Consider the following 15225-nt stretch of genomic DNA (forward strand, 5'->3'; position numbering starts at 1 on the left):
TGTCCTCTTGACAGTTCAGAGTGTCCACATCATAGACTTTTGATTACCTTCCAACTCAAGTTCTGTTTTGCTATCTCTCTTTTTTAAAATATATTTTATTAATTTATTCATTTTAGATCTAAATTGTTATCCCATCCCTTGTATCTGCCCATTCCTCCCACCCTCCCATTTTCCCCTTACTCCCCTCCGCTATGACTGTGACTGAGGGGGATTACCTCCCCCTGTATATGCTCATAGGGTATCAAGTCTCTTCTTGGTAGCCTGCTATTTTTCAAGAGATTTTGTGGCTGTAGCTTTTACCAGGTGCCTCTTGAATGAGGTTAGTTAGATTTAATCTCATTTGTGTGGATAATAATGTAAGTAGAATTGTGTTTTTTATTTCAAATTCTGCTTTTCTCTTGTTCCTGGGTAGGGATTCGATTAGCTGTGATTAATAATTATATATTATATATATATATATATATATATATATATATATATATATATATATATATTTAACGTTATATCCAACAACATTTATTGCAATCACTTGTTAGTGCATCTGTCAGTTCCTTAGTATCTTCACAGATGATCATAGTACCCACAAAGACACTTTTTCTACTTTAATTTGTCTATATGTATTTGAAATTTTATTTTACTTTTGTCTGAGTTTTTAGTTATAGGGCAGTGTTTGAAATCAGTGGTGAGAGAAGACACAGTTCTTGTTTTCTAGTCCCAACAGGAAAACTTCAGAAGCTTCCAGAGTACATTATGTCACCTGTACGTGTTTTGTGCAAGCCTGGTCTTTATCAGCCTCACAGTTCCTTTCTACCACTAGCTTTCTAAGAGCATTTATTTATGACGAATGGGTTTAGAACATTGACCAGTGCTTTTTCTGTATCTGTTAGTTTGATCATGTTATTTTCTTATTTCACTTATTGATAAAATATATTATATTTATCAACTTACACTGACTAGCCTTAAAAACCTGGGAAAGAACCCATTTGCTAATTTTGTATGAATTTACATAAGCAATGATAGATTCTATCTGCAAAATTTATTAAGGATATTTATATCTATGCCAATGAAACATAATGGTCAATAGTTTTTCATTTCTTTTACTATTCCTACCTGGCTTTGTTATGTGGTTAATGATGATGTTGTAGAATGAGTTATGAACATCTTTTGAAGGAGAGCGCAGACTATTAGTGTAATTATTTTCATAATTAAATGCTTGGTAGATTTGATCACTGAACAAATATGTTCCTGTACTTTATGTTTTTAAATGTTATTAGTTATTGATTACTTTTTAAAATAGATATAGGTCAATTCATGTTGTTCTATTTGATTTTGCATGAGATTTGATAGTCCATGTCAGTTAAAGAATTGACTAGTTTTATATGGCTTATCAAATTTATGAGTGAAGACTTCTTAGTGTTCCTTTATTATTCTTGTGAAATTCATAGGATGTTTAACGATTCTTTTTTTTATTTCTGTTGTTAATAAAATAAGATTTTCTTTTATTCTTAGATTTTTAGATGTTTATTAATTTCATTAACTTTTTCATAGGACTAGAGTTTATTGACACCCTGCCTTTGATTTTTATCAATTTTTGCAGTCTTAACTCTTTTTTCTCTGCTCACTCTGAATTTGTTTCTTAAGATAGATATATGATTTCAGGTCATCCTTTTAAAAATATATGTACTCAAACTTACAAATAATGTTGTGTTCTCATTTTTCATCATGCACAAACTAAAAGGTTTTTTTTCTCTGTGTGTGTCATCAGATTAAAAGAATGCCTGATACACAGGCTTAGAAGGATGGAGCCCAGCTCCCTCCCACACCCTTTCATGGTAAAGCCTTACAATGGTCTAGAAGCTATAGAGAGAAGTTGGGACTATGGTGCTCTCCCCCTCCTTCTTCTAGGATTGCATTTCATTTCCCAGGGGTCACACCAGTTGCTGTGTTGTTTTGTGTTTGAGGTCAAAGGTTGTGAGTTTGCATCTTGCTGCCTGTCCACAAACTGCACCTTCCTATCAGGCTGCGGTAGGACAAATGTTTTACACACACACACACACACACACACACACACACACACACACACACACACACACACAAAAGAAGGAAAGAATGAAGGAAGGAAGGAAAGGAGAGTTAGGGAAGTGAGGAAGAGAAGAAGAGAGAAAAGTGGACTGAAGAGAGAAAGAGGGAGGGGAAGAAGAAAGAAAATGCAAAGATATTTCTGGGATAAAGTATGCTTAGTCAGATTTAAGAGACTAAATGTGATTCTTGAATATATTGTTTTGGCTACATGTGGCAATTCTTAAGTTATCTTGCACTCAGAAAGGATATTGCTCTTTAATATTTTTTTTTGCAATTCTTTTCAGACTTTGTCTTCATTTCATAATACAAATTGAGAAACACTTTGTCCTCTTCATATGGAAATATACAGCATTGGGATTGTTTATCAGTGTTAGAATTCATCAGTGGCACCAATGGGGACTACAGTTTTCCTCTGGTGAAATTTTCTACAGCAAGTTTGATTTCTTTAACAGATGCTGAACTGTTATTTGCACAAGTTTAAAGAGTAATTACCCTTAGACATGTCTGTAAAATTTGTCTCTTACCTTGTTGGGGAAATTTCATCATTTCTTCTCACTGTTTTCACATACTGGCATTTTTCCCCTCTTGGATATTGTGAGTTATATTATTATGGCACTGGTCTTAAAATTTCTTTTTATTATCAACAACTTTCCTCTCTATTTTAAAAATGTAGCTGGGCAGTGGTGACACACACTTTTAATCCCAGCACTTGGGAGGCAGAGGCAGGAGCATCGCTGTGAGTTGGAGGCCAGCCTGGTCTACAAAGTGAGCTCAGGACAGCCAGGGCTACGCAGAGAGACCCTGTTTGGGAAAATATAAAAAATAAAAATAAAATATAATTGTCATTCAGTTAAGTCCGGTTTATAGACTTTCCTTTGTACAATTTATTTCATTTAGTAAAAAACTTTAGAACACTGTATTGCTTTTGGGTTCTTCTGTCTTCCTTTTGAATCCATTCATCTCTGCTCTGTAGACGGTATGGATGTGTTTCCCTTCATATTAATACATCTCAGTTAGCACAGCTTCCTTGAGTCTTTCCATGCTCACTATAATAATGAGTCGTGTTGATGCTGGCATATGTGGACCGTCCTGCTCCTGAGATAGGGCCACAGGTTTTGTTTTTTTGATTTTTCCTACCGTTCATGTGTTGGAAGAATTACAGCTGCACTCTGGACATTGCAGGTGACGTGCTGTAGATTACATTGTAGTCCTATAGCTCGTTAATTTGGCTGAACTCATACCATCAGTTTTGTATTAGCCAAAATCTCAGCTCTGTCCTTTCATCTCATAGCTGAGGTCTCTTCCACTCATACATGTCCCAGTGCTTAGCAAGATAATTGTCTAGAAATGTAAGGAAGACATGGGTGAGCTCACTGTCCGGCTGTCGTCTTGTGTGATAGCCTCTTACTTTGCAGTGTTCTGTGCTGTCATTCTGTCACTGTGGGCTCTAGACCAGAAAGCTGTGGCATTTCATCACAGACTTGCCATGCCACATGGCCTCTAAGTGTAGCTTGCCCCCAGGCTTCTCCGTTTATAGCCACAAACTCTCCTAGTTCCAGGGACCACATCTGCACATGACAATGGCTGGCATGAGAAAACAGAAGTGTCTTGTTATTTATCAATGATGCTGCCAGAAACCGTCCTTTATGCCAGACCTGTGTCATATGTCCTCCCTAAAACCAATCACCAGCAGAAACAATGGTGTGTTATGTTTGGCTTGGTGAGTTTAATGGCGTGAGGAGGAGAGTGGGCCTTCCAAATAAGTCAGTGGCGCTCCCACAGAGGAAAAAGCGTAGTAAAAGGCCTGAGATAGACACCAACTGCGTCTGCTACGGAAACTCTGCATTGCAAAATTCCAGGACTAACACAGGAATTGTGGTCCTCACAATTGTGCAATGCAGTGCTGCTAAAATTAATTACTAGATAATTTTATAAAAGTTGAGAAATTTATGAAGTGAGAAATCAGATTTAATCCTACCTAATGGTGGAATGACTTAAAGAGATGGGCGGGGGCAGCGTTACTGGAGAATTCAGAAAGTGTCTGGCTGGGCAGAGGCTCAGTTGATAGCTTTCCCAGCACCACATTGACCAGGCGTGGTGACGAAGGCACACAACCCCAGCGTTCTGGAGGTAGATGTAGGACCATAATAACTTCAAAATCATTCTTGGCTGGTCAAATCGTTCAAGGGCTGCCTGGAATACATGAGACCTTGTCTGAAAGAAAAAAAGGAAGGAAGGAAGGAAGGGAGAGGGAGAAAGGAAGGAAGAGAGAGAGAGGGAGAAAGAAAATAAATTCCATAGTGTCTCCCATATATTTGGATATCTAGTGCCCAGTTGGTGGAAATGTTTGGAAAGATTAGGAGGTACAGCTCTGTTGTAGGAGATGTGTCTCTGAAGTTGGGCTTTGGAGCATCAAAAGTCCGTGCCACTCCCAGTTAGTTCTATGTGACATATATTAATACTTACAGGTTAAAAGCTCTCTAAATCTTCAGCTTATTTTTTTTTCTTAGAACAAAATTTATTTTTGGTGGTGGAGGTGCTGAAGATAGAGCCATGCCTTGCTCATGCTAGGTAAGTGTGCTGACCATGGAACTTCAGCTTCTACGTTCCCACCGACTCCTGGCGATCAACCTATGAGCTGATTTCTATTTGAGTTGCTTGGTTTTTGTGGTCCTGGAGTTGAACCTAGGGTCTTATACATGCTACGCAAGTGCTCTGCCACTGAGCATATATCCCCACTAACTGGAAATACAGAGCAATGCCACCAGACACAGATTTTAAAAGTCCACCTATTTACAAGGCTCAACGTAGGACTGGATGTTTAGCTAGAGATTACTGAAAGTTTGAAAGTGTCTGTGTGCATCAATAACTGGAAAAAGTAAGGGAAATTCCAACAACAAGCTTTTTAATATGAAAAATAGGAATAAAATAGGTCTCATGTGGTTTTTAGCCATAGAAAGCATAGTTGAAGTAGTAGTAAAAGAAAAAAAAAAGCAGCTAGAGAAATTCTGCACGAATCCATTTTACAGGCAAAGACTGCTGCTTTCTCACAAATGCCAATTAAATTCATTTTCCCTCTACCAATCGAAATTTAGTAGCAGAGTATCCCAACCTCCGTTTAACAGCAGTGGGAACATAGATGCCAAGATTTATATAAATATATATTTATATTTATATAATTTATATAATATATATTATTTGTGTTATATGTATTGACTATCAAGCTATCCCAGCCTCCACTAACCTCAGTGGGAACAAAGATTGGCACCTAGCAGTGGAAGCAGCAAGGAGTCATTGAAAAGAATCTTCCGCAGACACAGATTATAAAATGGCACAGTTGTGAATATCTGGCCTTAGGTGGGATTCAGGGGGCCCCACTCCGGATCTTCCCTAATTTAGAGGGTGTTTCGTACATTCTCGGTCAGAAAACATGGTCTTCTAAAGGCGCGGCGCAGACCCTCGCTAAAGTGGTCTTTCGTGATCCCTATAGATTTAAGAAGCGGACGGAGCTGTTCATCGCCGCAGAGGGAACCCACACTGGACAGTTTGTGTACTGTGGCAAGGAGGCCCAGATGAATATCCACAGAGTTTGCCCGTGGGCACCATGCTGGAGGGTACCGTCCTGTGTTGTTTGGAGAAGCCTGCGGACAGGGCCAAGCTGGCACTGGAGCCTCCGGAAACCACGCCACAGTCACCATCTCCCACAACCCAGGAACCGAGAAGACCCGAGTGAAGCTGCCTTCAGGGTCCAAGAAGGTGGCGTTGTGGCTGATGGAGGCAGAATTGACAAGCCTGTCCTGAAGGCTGGTCCAGCCTTCCACAAGTACAAGGCAAAGAGGAACTGCTGGCCACGTGTACGCAGTGTGGCCATGAATCCTGCGAGACATCCCTTTGGACCTGGTAACCACCAGCACACTGGCAAACCCTCCACTCACTATCCGAAGAGATGCCCCTGCTGGGTGTAAAGTGGGGCGTGGAACCAAAACTTTACAGAAGGAGAACTAGAGCTCAGGAGCTAATAAAGTGTGTCCTTTGGCTAATAAAAAAATTTTTTTTAATTCTCTTAAACCCCTGTTACCATTAAAAAAATAGTTTTAAAATGGAGGGTTTTTTTTTTAACTATAAGCTTTCTAGAAATGCACTTTGTTTACAGATATAATTTCAACTTTATTAAGCTCCTTTCATTATACATGAAAGCATATTTTTAATCAAATCTGTAACAATTAAATACTTGATTATTTGGACCTCAAAATTCATTTGCTAAATAAAAAGCTTTGTAGTCTTCAATCTTAATGTAACTCTACATACACTGTGCATTTCAGTGGCACAAATGTCCCTTTATCGTTATCTTTCTTACAAAGAAGCCAGAACATCCTCAAGTAAACGTTACCTGTTTTACAGTAAGCTTTGTGCTAAATTGCACTTCCTTGTAATATTGGATAAACACAAAAACACATTATCACAAGCTCTTACCTTCGAAGATGACGTTTATTCCGGTGTAGAGTCCGCTCTGTCCTAAGAGAAGCAAACACGATCTCAGCCAACCCACAGGTAGAGAACCTTAAGCCAAGTTACTCCTTACAAAGTACAACGGAAGGGACAACAGGCGAGGATGCTGACAAACCGGAAGTGAGGAGGAACTAATACAACTCCAGGGGCTTAAATAGCAAGAGAAGGAAAAAAAAAATCATCCTGGCTACTCCAGGAATAACTATCGACCTGGAGGAAGAGGAGTGCAAATCTGGAAAGACACACCTCCCATCAGAATCGTGATACGGAAACAAAACGAACTGTAGGGAGAAATACCATGCGTTTTCGTTTTCTCAGTATAAATTGAGTGTAAGTCAGCTGCCACAGGAGCGCTGGAGAGGCATGGCCGGTCAGCACAGCAGCACAGAGCTGGGCAGAGAAGGGGAGAGAACGGATTCCCAGGGGAGAATTCAAGGAAAGTGAAGACAACAATGATTGCATTTACTACAACACACGCACACACACACACACACACACACACACACACACACACACACACACACACACACCCCTTTTCCATTACCGCTAATTCGTAGCCAGTGCATCTTCCATGCCTCAGTCTACTGAATAGGAGCAAGACTTGTCAGGTTGAGAGGGGGTACTGGGTCAAAAATCAGTTTCACAAGATTTACGTTTTAATAGCAGGCACATGGGCCTGGAGAGAAGGCTCAGCGGTTAAGAACACCTGCTCTTGTGAGAGAGGATTTGGTTCAGTTCCCAGCACTCTCCGTGCAGCTCACAACTGCCTGTAACTATCTCAGGGGGCTGTTCTTCTGGCGTTTAAGGGTCCCTGCCCACGTGTACTACATTCAACACGGTCTCTTCTCTATGAAACACATATAAATAAAGAAATTATTTAATAATAAATCTGACCAAAAATTAGAAAGCACAGCTGGTTAGGGGATTTTTACCAAGAAATAGTTTAACCTAATTGTTTAGAACACATAGATTTTATTTTTTCCTGGAAGAAGAAAGAGAGGAGAGAAGTTCAGAGCTAGCTGCCAGAGATTTTTGCCCAAATCCTCAGCCTGTGGGAGGAGTCTAGAACTGTAATCACAGAGTAGTCATGATCAAATCTTAATCCTCCACGAAGCCAGGGAGCAGAAGTCACAGTTTCCCCTGGCTCCTTTGTAGAGAAAGGCAGCATAAATAATTGACAGGTTCCAAATCTCTCCAAGTGTTTTCTAGGTCCCGAGAGAATTCTAGCTTTCCCATCCCTAATGACAAAAACAAAAACCAAAGTTTCACCCATGTGTAAATATATGCACAGTTTTCAAGAGTTAAATTGCCCTAACTTCTTTGTTCGACCTAGCATATTGACAACAGACTACTAGTACACAGGAGGCACTCAATAAACATTACTTGAATAAAAAACAATTAAGAAAAATATATGAAAATGACCATAATGTGAATATTTTCATGTCAGTGAACCAGAAATATATATGCGAAATTTATGTTTCCAATATATTTCGTGCATATAGTCTGCAGGTCATTTCATTCAGTACCTTAGGAAATTGCGGCAGGAGGACCTGATTTGAATCCCAAGCCTCCCCACGCATAAGAAAGGACCGTTATCACTCTGAACACCTGGCTTCCTGATGTTGTGACTGTGGAAACAGGCGCATCTCTGGGGCTTTTCCGGCCAAGGGAATAAGGTAGCAGGACAAAGCCTTTCCCTGACCTATGCAGAGCTCACTCTGCCCTACACACAAACCACTCACAGGTTCACACACAGCTATAGGCGAACCAATGCCTGTCTATTTAAACTGCAACAGTGCTTTTGAGGTCAGAGGAGGGATTTTCCTTTCGTGGTGTCACGGTGACCCTCACAAAGCTCGGGTGATTGAAACGTCTTTTGGACTTTTGGCTTCTCAAGTAAAGATGGCCAGCCAGAAGATGAATACAACTCTTGCATTTTGTGGATTGGTTGAAGTCACTCCGTAACAGAGCAGTTAGGAATGCCAGCAACAGGCCTGAAAGGTGACCCTAGGGTTGCAACAGCCTCTTCTACCTGTGTGCTTCTTCTTCTTCCTCCTGTTTTTCTCCTTGTCCCCTCCTGCCCAGCATATCTTTGCTCCAATTGATTAGCCAGAGAAAAGCAATAAAATACCTTAGTGTTGAGTTATTAACTAGCAGTTGATTAGACAAAATGAAATAAATGTTTTTGTGGTTTAGGTAAAGCAGACTCTTTTAAATGAAATGAACACATTCTAAAGTGACTTTTACCACACATTTTCAAGATAGTCACAGGTTCTTTGGGATTTAGTAAGATGTTTTAAAGTTGCTCCCCCCAAACAGTTGGTACCATTAAAAAAAAATAATCTATTAATTTGAGTCAATTCTTTGCACCATCACGTTGAATTTTCCTGAATCAGTGTGGTACTTCAAAAAGTATATACACTCATATAAACAATTATTTTTAAAGTCTGGCTGGCCCCAATTTCCTAAAGTACTGAATGAAATGACCTGCAGACTAGATGCACAAAATATATTGGAAACATAAATTTCGCTCACCAACTTGGATTCAGCCTGTAAGTGACCTCTCAGTGCATTGCAATCGTTTAAAAAAAAAAGTTCAACAACTCTGAAATCTAAAACACTTCTGCTCCTGTTCATCTCAACAAGGGATGCTCAGAGCCTGTTGCCAAGCTTCCTCACTGCTCCGCAAGTGTCGCACTCCTACTCTCTGTAAAATGAATGAATGAATGAATGAATAAATAAATAAATAAATATATAAATAAACAAACAAACTCTTTTCATTTCACTCAAAGCTCTTCCTTTGGAAGCAATAATTATAAACTATTGCTTCTGTACTTAGAGGTGGTTGAATGTGGCTATCACTTCTAGCTGTAGCTTTGAAAAAAAAAAAAGCTAGCAGAAAGCGGTGCCTTGCTGTTGGCATTTCTTGTACCTGAATAGGAAAACAGGGGCGTGCTGCTAAGGGCTGCCCCACAGGCTTAAAAAGTGAGGCCTGCCCATGCCATAGCTGTCTAACGGCCTGGCTGACTTTTGACCTGATTTAGCATTATTTGAAGCAGCTTTACTGGCACTGCCAATAACATCTCACATTCGCGGAACACACATCTTGAAACTGAACCACAGGCAGAGCTGAACAACGTAAAGAATCCAGAAAACCGCACGTTTCAAGTGTAACCTGCTCAAATAGACGAGCTAACGGTCTGGGAGAAGGCCCCGTGCCGCCTCTTCTGCATGGAAGTGCCACGTCTGAGGAGCCTTTAATGCTTTCTTCTCAGGATCTTGCTTTTAAAACTCTATAATTTTTCAGATCATCACATTTGACAAAAAGTTTACCTCTGTTTCTTTCAGTAAAGATTTAGACTAATATCACTGGATATGCCTAGGCCATAGAAACACAGCACGCCTTCCAAAGATCGGATGAAAGAGACAGACAGCCTTTTAGAATAGTAGGTACCATTCTAACCTGAAGCTTGCTCTGCCCTTTCAATCTTAACAGAGAAACAATTAATAAAGGAACCCATTAAGACCTGATTATTGCAGGTAAAAAAAAAAAAAAAGGAAGGTAGAATTTCAGTCCTTTGAAGTAACTGAGAATGATTCAGGCCTCATTACAGAGATATAATCTACATTCATACATTTATGTTAGCGATTCAAATCTATTGGGAGAGATTGGATTCCGTTAAATAGCGCATCTTTCCTGTGGAACTTTTCTCAGGCTTTTCTGGGGCTAAGCTAAGGGGTGACTTAACAATGCAAAGTGGTGGGGGGTTTAGGGATTCCGCTGTGCTGTAGAAGAAAGGCAGTACAGAAAAGAAAACGAAGAATGAGATGTAATCTAAAAGGCTATGTCAGCTTTTCCTTTGGGCTGTTGAGTAAGTGCCCCCACTCCCCTGTCATCACACTATACAGAGGAGGGGCGAAAGGACTCTGGAACTCTCAAACATTGCACCTGCTGCGGGCGAGCTGCAGTATAAAAGTTTTGAGGATGTTCTTGACATCATTTTAGGTAGAACTAAATTCAAACTTTTATGGAGATGACCTGAAGAGAGGTGATTGTGTGTGTATGTGTGTGTGTTTGTGTGTGTATGTATGTGTGTATGTATGTATGTGTATGTGTGTGTGTGTGTTTGTGTGTGTTTGAGTGTGTGTATGTGTGTTTGAGTGTGTGTATGTATGTGTGTGTGTATGTATGTGTGTGTGTGTGTGTGTGTGTGTGTGTGTGTGTGTGTAGGAGAGAAAGGGGGTGTTAGGCTGAAGGAGCGTCTGATGTGAATTAAAAAAACCCACTCAACTTGGCTTCAACAGTGTTGGTGCCGAGTGTTAAAAAAAAAAAAACCAGAAAACTAATTACTTCCTGAGTTTCATAATTTTTTTTTTTTTTTACAAAAGAGTCTTCCTTGTATGGTCCCATCAAACATCTTTTTAAAATGAGTTTCAATTAGTTGTCAGTTCAAACACTGGGATTCTTCTTTGCATGAGGATGCAACTTAAGTCCCTTAGAAATTGTCTACTATTTCACTCATTTGTCTGCTCAGGTATAAAGCTGTGAAATAGGAAATTGAAATTAACACTGTGGGCTCATTTTTCAATATCCACGCTTTAATTAAAGAAGCAAGACTTGTTTGACGCATGCTCTTTATTTGCTTAACTTTTCAATTAATAGCTACAGGAATCAGCTAATTATATTAAAGTTAGAAATCTGCTGTGATGTTCGTCACATTGGTGAAATCTTTTGAATTAGCATTGCAGTGCTATAAATAATGTGATTAAAATCCTGATTCTGGCATTAAATAGTTCTATTTCAAAGGCAGTGGACACACAAAAATATAAGAGCACTCATCCAAGTCACTAAAATGTATTTGGGTAATCATTAACAATGTCTATCTCTAGAACTTTTAAATTTTAATTTTCTTTCTCCAGTTCTCAGTGGGAACTGAACCCGGGTGCACATGACAGGGCTTCTGGCTTGTGTGCGCAAGCTCTTTTTGAAAATTCTTTCTGACTCACTATTGCAGTTGTTTAACTCTCAAGTTCACCTTGACATGCCTGCATCTTATGCAGCCATTCAGGTTGGACCATGTGAACTCACCACCGTCCTCAATGGAAAGCTGTAACATACTGACAATTTATTTTGCTTAGACAGAACACAGATGTCTAACTGCCTCACACAACAACGGAGCAATACATGTTCATGCAGCCCTCCTAGCTAATCATTCTCTAGTTGTTTGTTTGTTTGTTTGTTTGTCTAGGATATTAAGGATGTGGTCCTCTGAGACTCAGAGCTGTATCTTACTCAGGTAGAAATGAGTTAACACAGTATTTCTTTCTTTGTGCCTTTTGATTCAGGGCAACAGCTTCCTGGTCTTGTGGTGACTTCTGCCTGTGTCTGGACAGAGCGCTTATTTCTGTGAGCAGAGCAGAGGTAGAGTTGGGGGTTGGTGTGCGCCGCAGCAGCAGCATTAGTAGAAGACTGGTGGGTAGTGAAGCTATGTTGTAAAATAGAGCCCTGTAAACGTTAAATCTGAAGACGGGGAGGGGCTCTTTATGGGTAAAATGCAAAGGAAATTGCATAGAGAAGAAAACAGGCAGCAGGGGATTTGGTCAAATTGTGTGATAAAAATCTGCGATCGCAGGGAAGTGCGTAGGCTTTGAAGTCCCAGCGTGATTCTGTAAAGGACTCATGTTAGCAATTAGAAATCAGTAACTTGGTTCCCTGATTTCATTTGCGCCAAGAGAGAGGCGATGTTTAAGGGTGACGATAAATCTCCCTGAGCTTAGAAAGACAGAGAGGGCCAAAGTGTGAGCTTTTTACTTCAGCAACGGAAGCGAGAAATCAATGATTCATTAAAACCCTAGACCTCCTTGGAAGCTGGCAGGAGAGGAGGAAAGGAAGCTAGCTCATTAGTCTCCCTTCTCGACTTTAGCTCCTATCAGTTTATTATCTGCTCTTGGGGAGACTCTGCCTTGAGCATCCTCCACTGGCATCTCCCCAGCCCTCTTCCTTACTTCTGGGGGGACCTGGGAGGGAGAAACATACACACACACAAAAGCCAAGCTCCAAATCTATTTTCGCGGCCAAAAGAAAGAAAGAAAAGAAAAGAAAAAAGAAAGAAAGAAAAGAGAAGAAAAAGAAAACTACACTGGAAAACAAGTGAGCAAGGGGCTCCCCGGAGGGGAGTGGTTCCTGCCTGAGGGCAGCAAAATTCAGAAAGCACGAGGACAGCTCTCGTGCTGGTGGCCAGCTCTGCAAGCACAGGACGCTGGAGCTGCAATTAGCTCGAGCTGCAGGCTGCGTTCGGGGCTGCTGCGCCCACGGAGGCGGAGAGCAAGGGACCCTCAGCCCCCAGCTCAGAGCAAAGGCATCGCACACTCCTTTCGCCCAGGCTCTCCCCCCCCCCCCATACCAGGCCCCCTTCCCCCCTCCCTTTTCCCTGGCGTTCCCAGCAGCTTAGGGTTTCAGATGTCCCACCGCCGTTTGACCCCCCTCCCTCCCCCCTTCTCCACCCCTGCAAATGAGGTTTGACCAGCAGAGGCAGAGCCCACCTCTGGCTGAAAAGCACTGACATTTAGACTCCAGGCTTCAACCTGTTTACAAGCGGCTTTCCAAGGGGACTTGGAGGTGGAGGGAAGGGCCAAATAAAACACCAGCCGCCAGCGGCCCCCCAAACAAGAAGTGGCTTTCAGGAGACTTCGCATCAGCAGGCACCACCAAAAAGAGAAAGGAAGGAGAGGAAAAACAACAGCGCCTGGGCAGCTGCCTCCAGTTCTGACAACTCCAAAGAGACACACTTTTTTTAAGTGGCCAACAGGCTGGGACTCTGCAGAGAAGGACCAGAAGGTGCCAACCGCAGAGGGGCGCAGATGTCTTCCTGCACCCCCACCCCACCCACTTTGGGTTTTGTTCACCGTGCTGTCATCTGTTTTTCAGACCTCTTTTGCATCTAACATGGTGAAGAAAGGAGTGAAGAAGAGAACAAAGTAACCCCCGGGGGAAGCGAAGAGCTCTGGTGACCAACACCACCAGTTCCTACTGCTGTGGCCACCCACGTCCACTGTTTCACCCGGAGACTGGAGAGACAGCAGGCAGCGGATCCCAGAACGGAGCGAGGACAGGCAGCCGGCCCTTCCGAGGAGTTATGGATGTTGGTGCATTCGCTTCTGGCCAGATCCTTACCCAGAGGGAGCTAACTAGTAGCCACCACCTCCAGCTGTCTCTTTGCCTTGCACCAGGTCTTACCCTTCCAGTATGTTCCTTCTGATGAGACAATTTCCAGTGCCGAGAGTTTCAGTACAATGTGGAAATGGATACTGACACATTGTGCCTCAGCCTTTCCCCACCTGCCGGGCTGCTGCTGCTGCTTCTTGTTGCTCTTCTTGGTGTCTTCTGTCCCTGTCACCTGCCAAGCTCCTGGTCAGGATATGGTGTCACCGGAGGCCACCAACTCCTCTTCCTCCTCCTCCTCCTCTTCCTCCTCTTCGTCCTCCTCCTTGTCCTCTCCTTCCAGTGCGGGGAGGCATGTGCGGAGCTACAATCACCTCCAAGGAGATGTCCGCTGGAGAAAGCTGTTCTCCTTCACCAAGTACTTTCTCAAGATTGAGAAGAACGGCAAGGTCAGCGGTACCAAGAAGGAAAACTGTCCTTACAGTAAGTAACAAATGCGTGCTCCTCTCCTTCCAATTATCCACCCCCACCCCACTCGGGGAGGGGGGGCACAGAATCTGTTCCAGATGTGGCCAGCTAAATATTTATGTCCCCAACCCCTGTAAAATGATGAAGTGGGATACTTTCACACTAAATCAGCCCCCTCCCGACAGTATTCGTTGTGCGCAGCATTCCCTCCACCATACAAGCCGCCTCCATAGCCCTTGGCACCGGATTCTCTCTAGTTCTTCACTCACAGGACCACTCCGGGTGCCCTGAAGTTGTTGATGCTAGGAGATGCCCTATTCTGTCTCCAGTACCTTCCCTCACCGCATCCAAAGGTCTCCTCGTCCCCCCCTCCCCTTTCTGGAAATGGCTCAAGTAAACACATTTTGTTTCTTTTCGCTGGCAATTTTAAGAGTTTTGGGACAGACTCCTCAAGCTGAAAATAATTATCCACTGTCAATTATAGGGGCTTTATGGGAACTTGAAGGAAGAAAAGTCACTTCCACTGTCTCCTGGCCCCCATCTTTCGCCCCACCACTTGTATATAGAAGCCAAAGAGGTTTTTCCTGGTTTTAATTTTTTCCCCTCCTTTTGGGTCCCTCATTTTGGTTTGAGTGATTGCAGTCCGCGAAGTTAGCTTTTCGGGCAGCACCGCTGCTATTTGTCTCCTGCCTGGCTTCTCGTGGTAACACGATGCTCATGTCTGCATTGTCAATAGCATATGCGCTGCTTTGTGGTGCCTTGTTGTACTGTTTCTTCTGAAACCTCTCATATTGCAGAGGCATAGTACTACAGCATTGTAAACATCTGGGACTGGATTCGCACAGACCTCACACAAATTTCATTGTCATTCTTTTATTTTCAAAGTAAAAGCCCAAGTCTGTTTCCAAGGCTGTGTGTCCCATAGGGCGAGGTTTGTCTCCCCAGCACACATTCTGTAGGGGATCCCTGGATCTCCTTCTCTCCTTTTTCTTTTCTCTCTGGTC

At 42.2% G+C, this 15225-nt stretch overlaps 2 protein-coding genes and 1 long non-coding RNA gene across 5 annotated transcripts in view; 2 read left to right on the forward strand and 1 right to left on the reverse strand.

The window, feature by feature from the left end:
- Window positions 1–6092, forward strand: part of LOC311609476 (large ribosomal subunit protein uL2-like) — a 25512-nt gene extending 19420 nt beyond the window's left edge. For all 3 annotated transcript variants that reach the window (XM_084802597.1, XM_084802596.1, XM_084802598.1), the window contains exons 3-4: window positions 4593–4653; window positions 5573–6092. In XM_084802597.1, coding sequence (XP_084658723.1) covers window positions 4593–4653; window positions 5573–6047 — 536 coding nt within the window. In that variant the 3' untranslated portion in view covers window positions 6048–6092. The remainder of the gene's footprint in view (window positions 1–4592; window positions 4654–5572) is intronic.
- Window positions 4271–13950, reverse strand: LOC311609477. The gene is made up of 3 exons (XR_014783403.1): window positions 13829–13950; window positions 6556–6597; window positions 4271–4296 (listed from the first exon to the last, which is right to left on the reverse strand). It is a non-coding gene; the product is annotated as an uncharacterized lncRNA (long non-coding RNA).
- Window positions 11216–15225, forward strand: part of FGF10 (fibroblast growth factor 10) — an 80023-nt gene continuing 76013 nt past the window's right edge. The window contains exon 1 of the mRNA XM_084802594.1: window positions 11216–14236. Within this exon, the coding sequence (XP_084658720.1) occupies window positions 13885–14236 (352 nt within the window). The 5' untranslated portion in view covers window positions 11216–13884. The remainder of the gene's footprint in view (window positions 14237–15225) is intronic.

The sequence above is a fragment of the Acomys minous genome (assembly GCF_964271855.1).
Source record: "Acomys minous genome assembly, chromosome: 11".
Lineage (NCBI taxonomy): Eukaryota > Metazoa > Chordata > Mammalia > Rodentia > Muridae > Acomys > Acomys minous.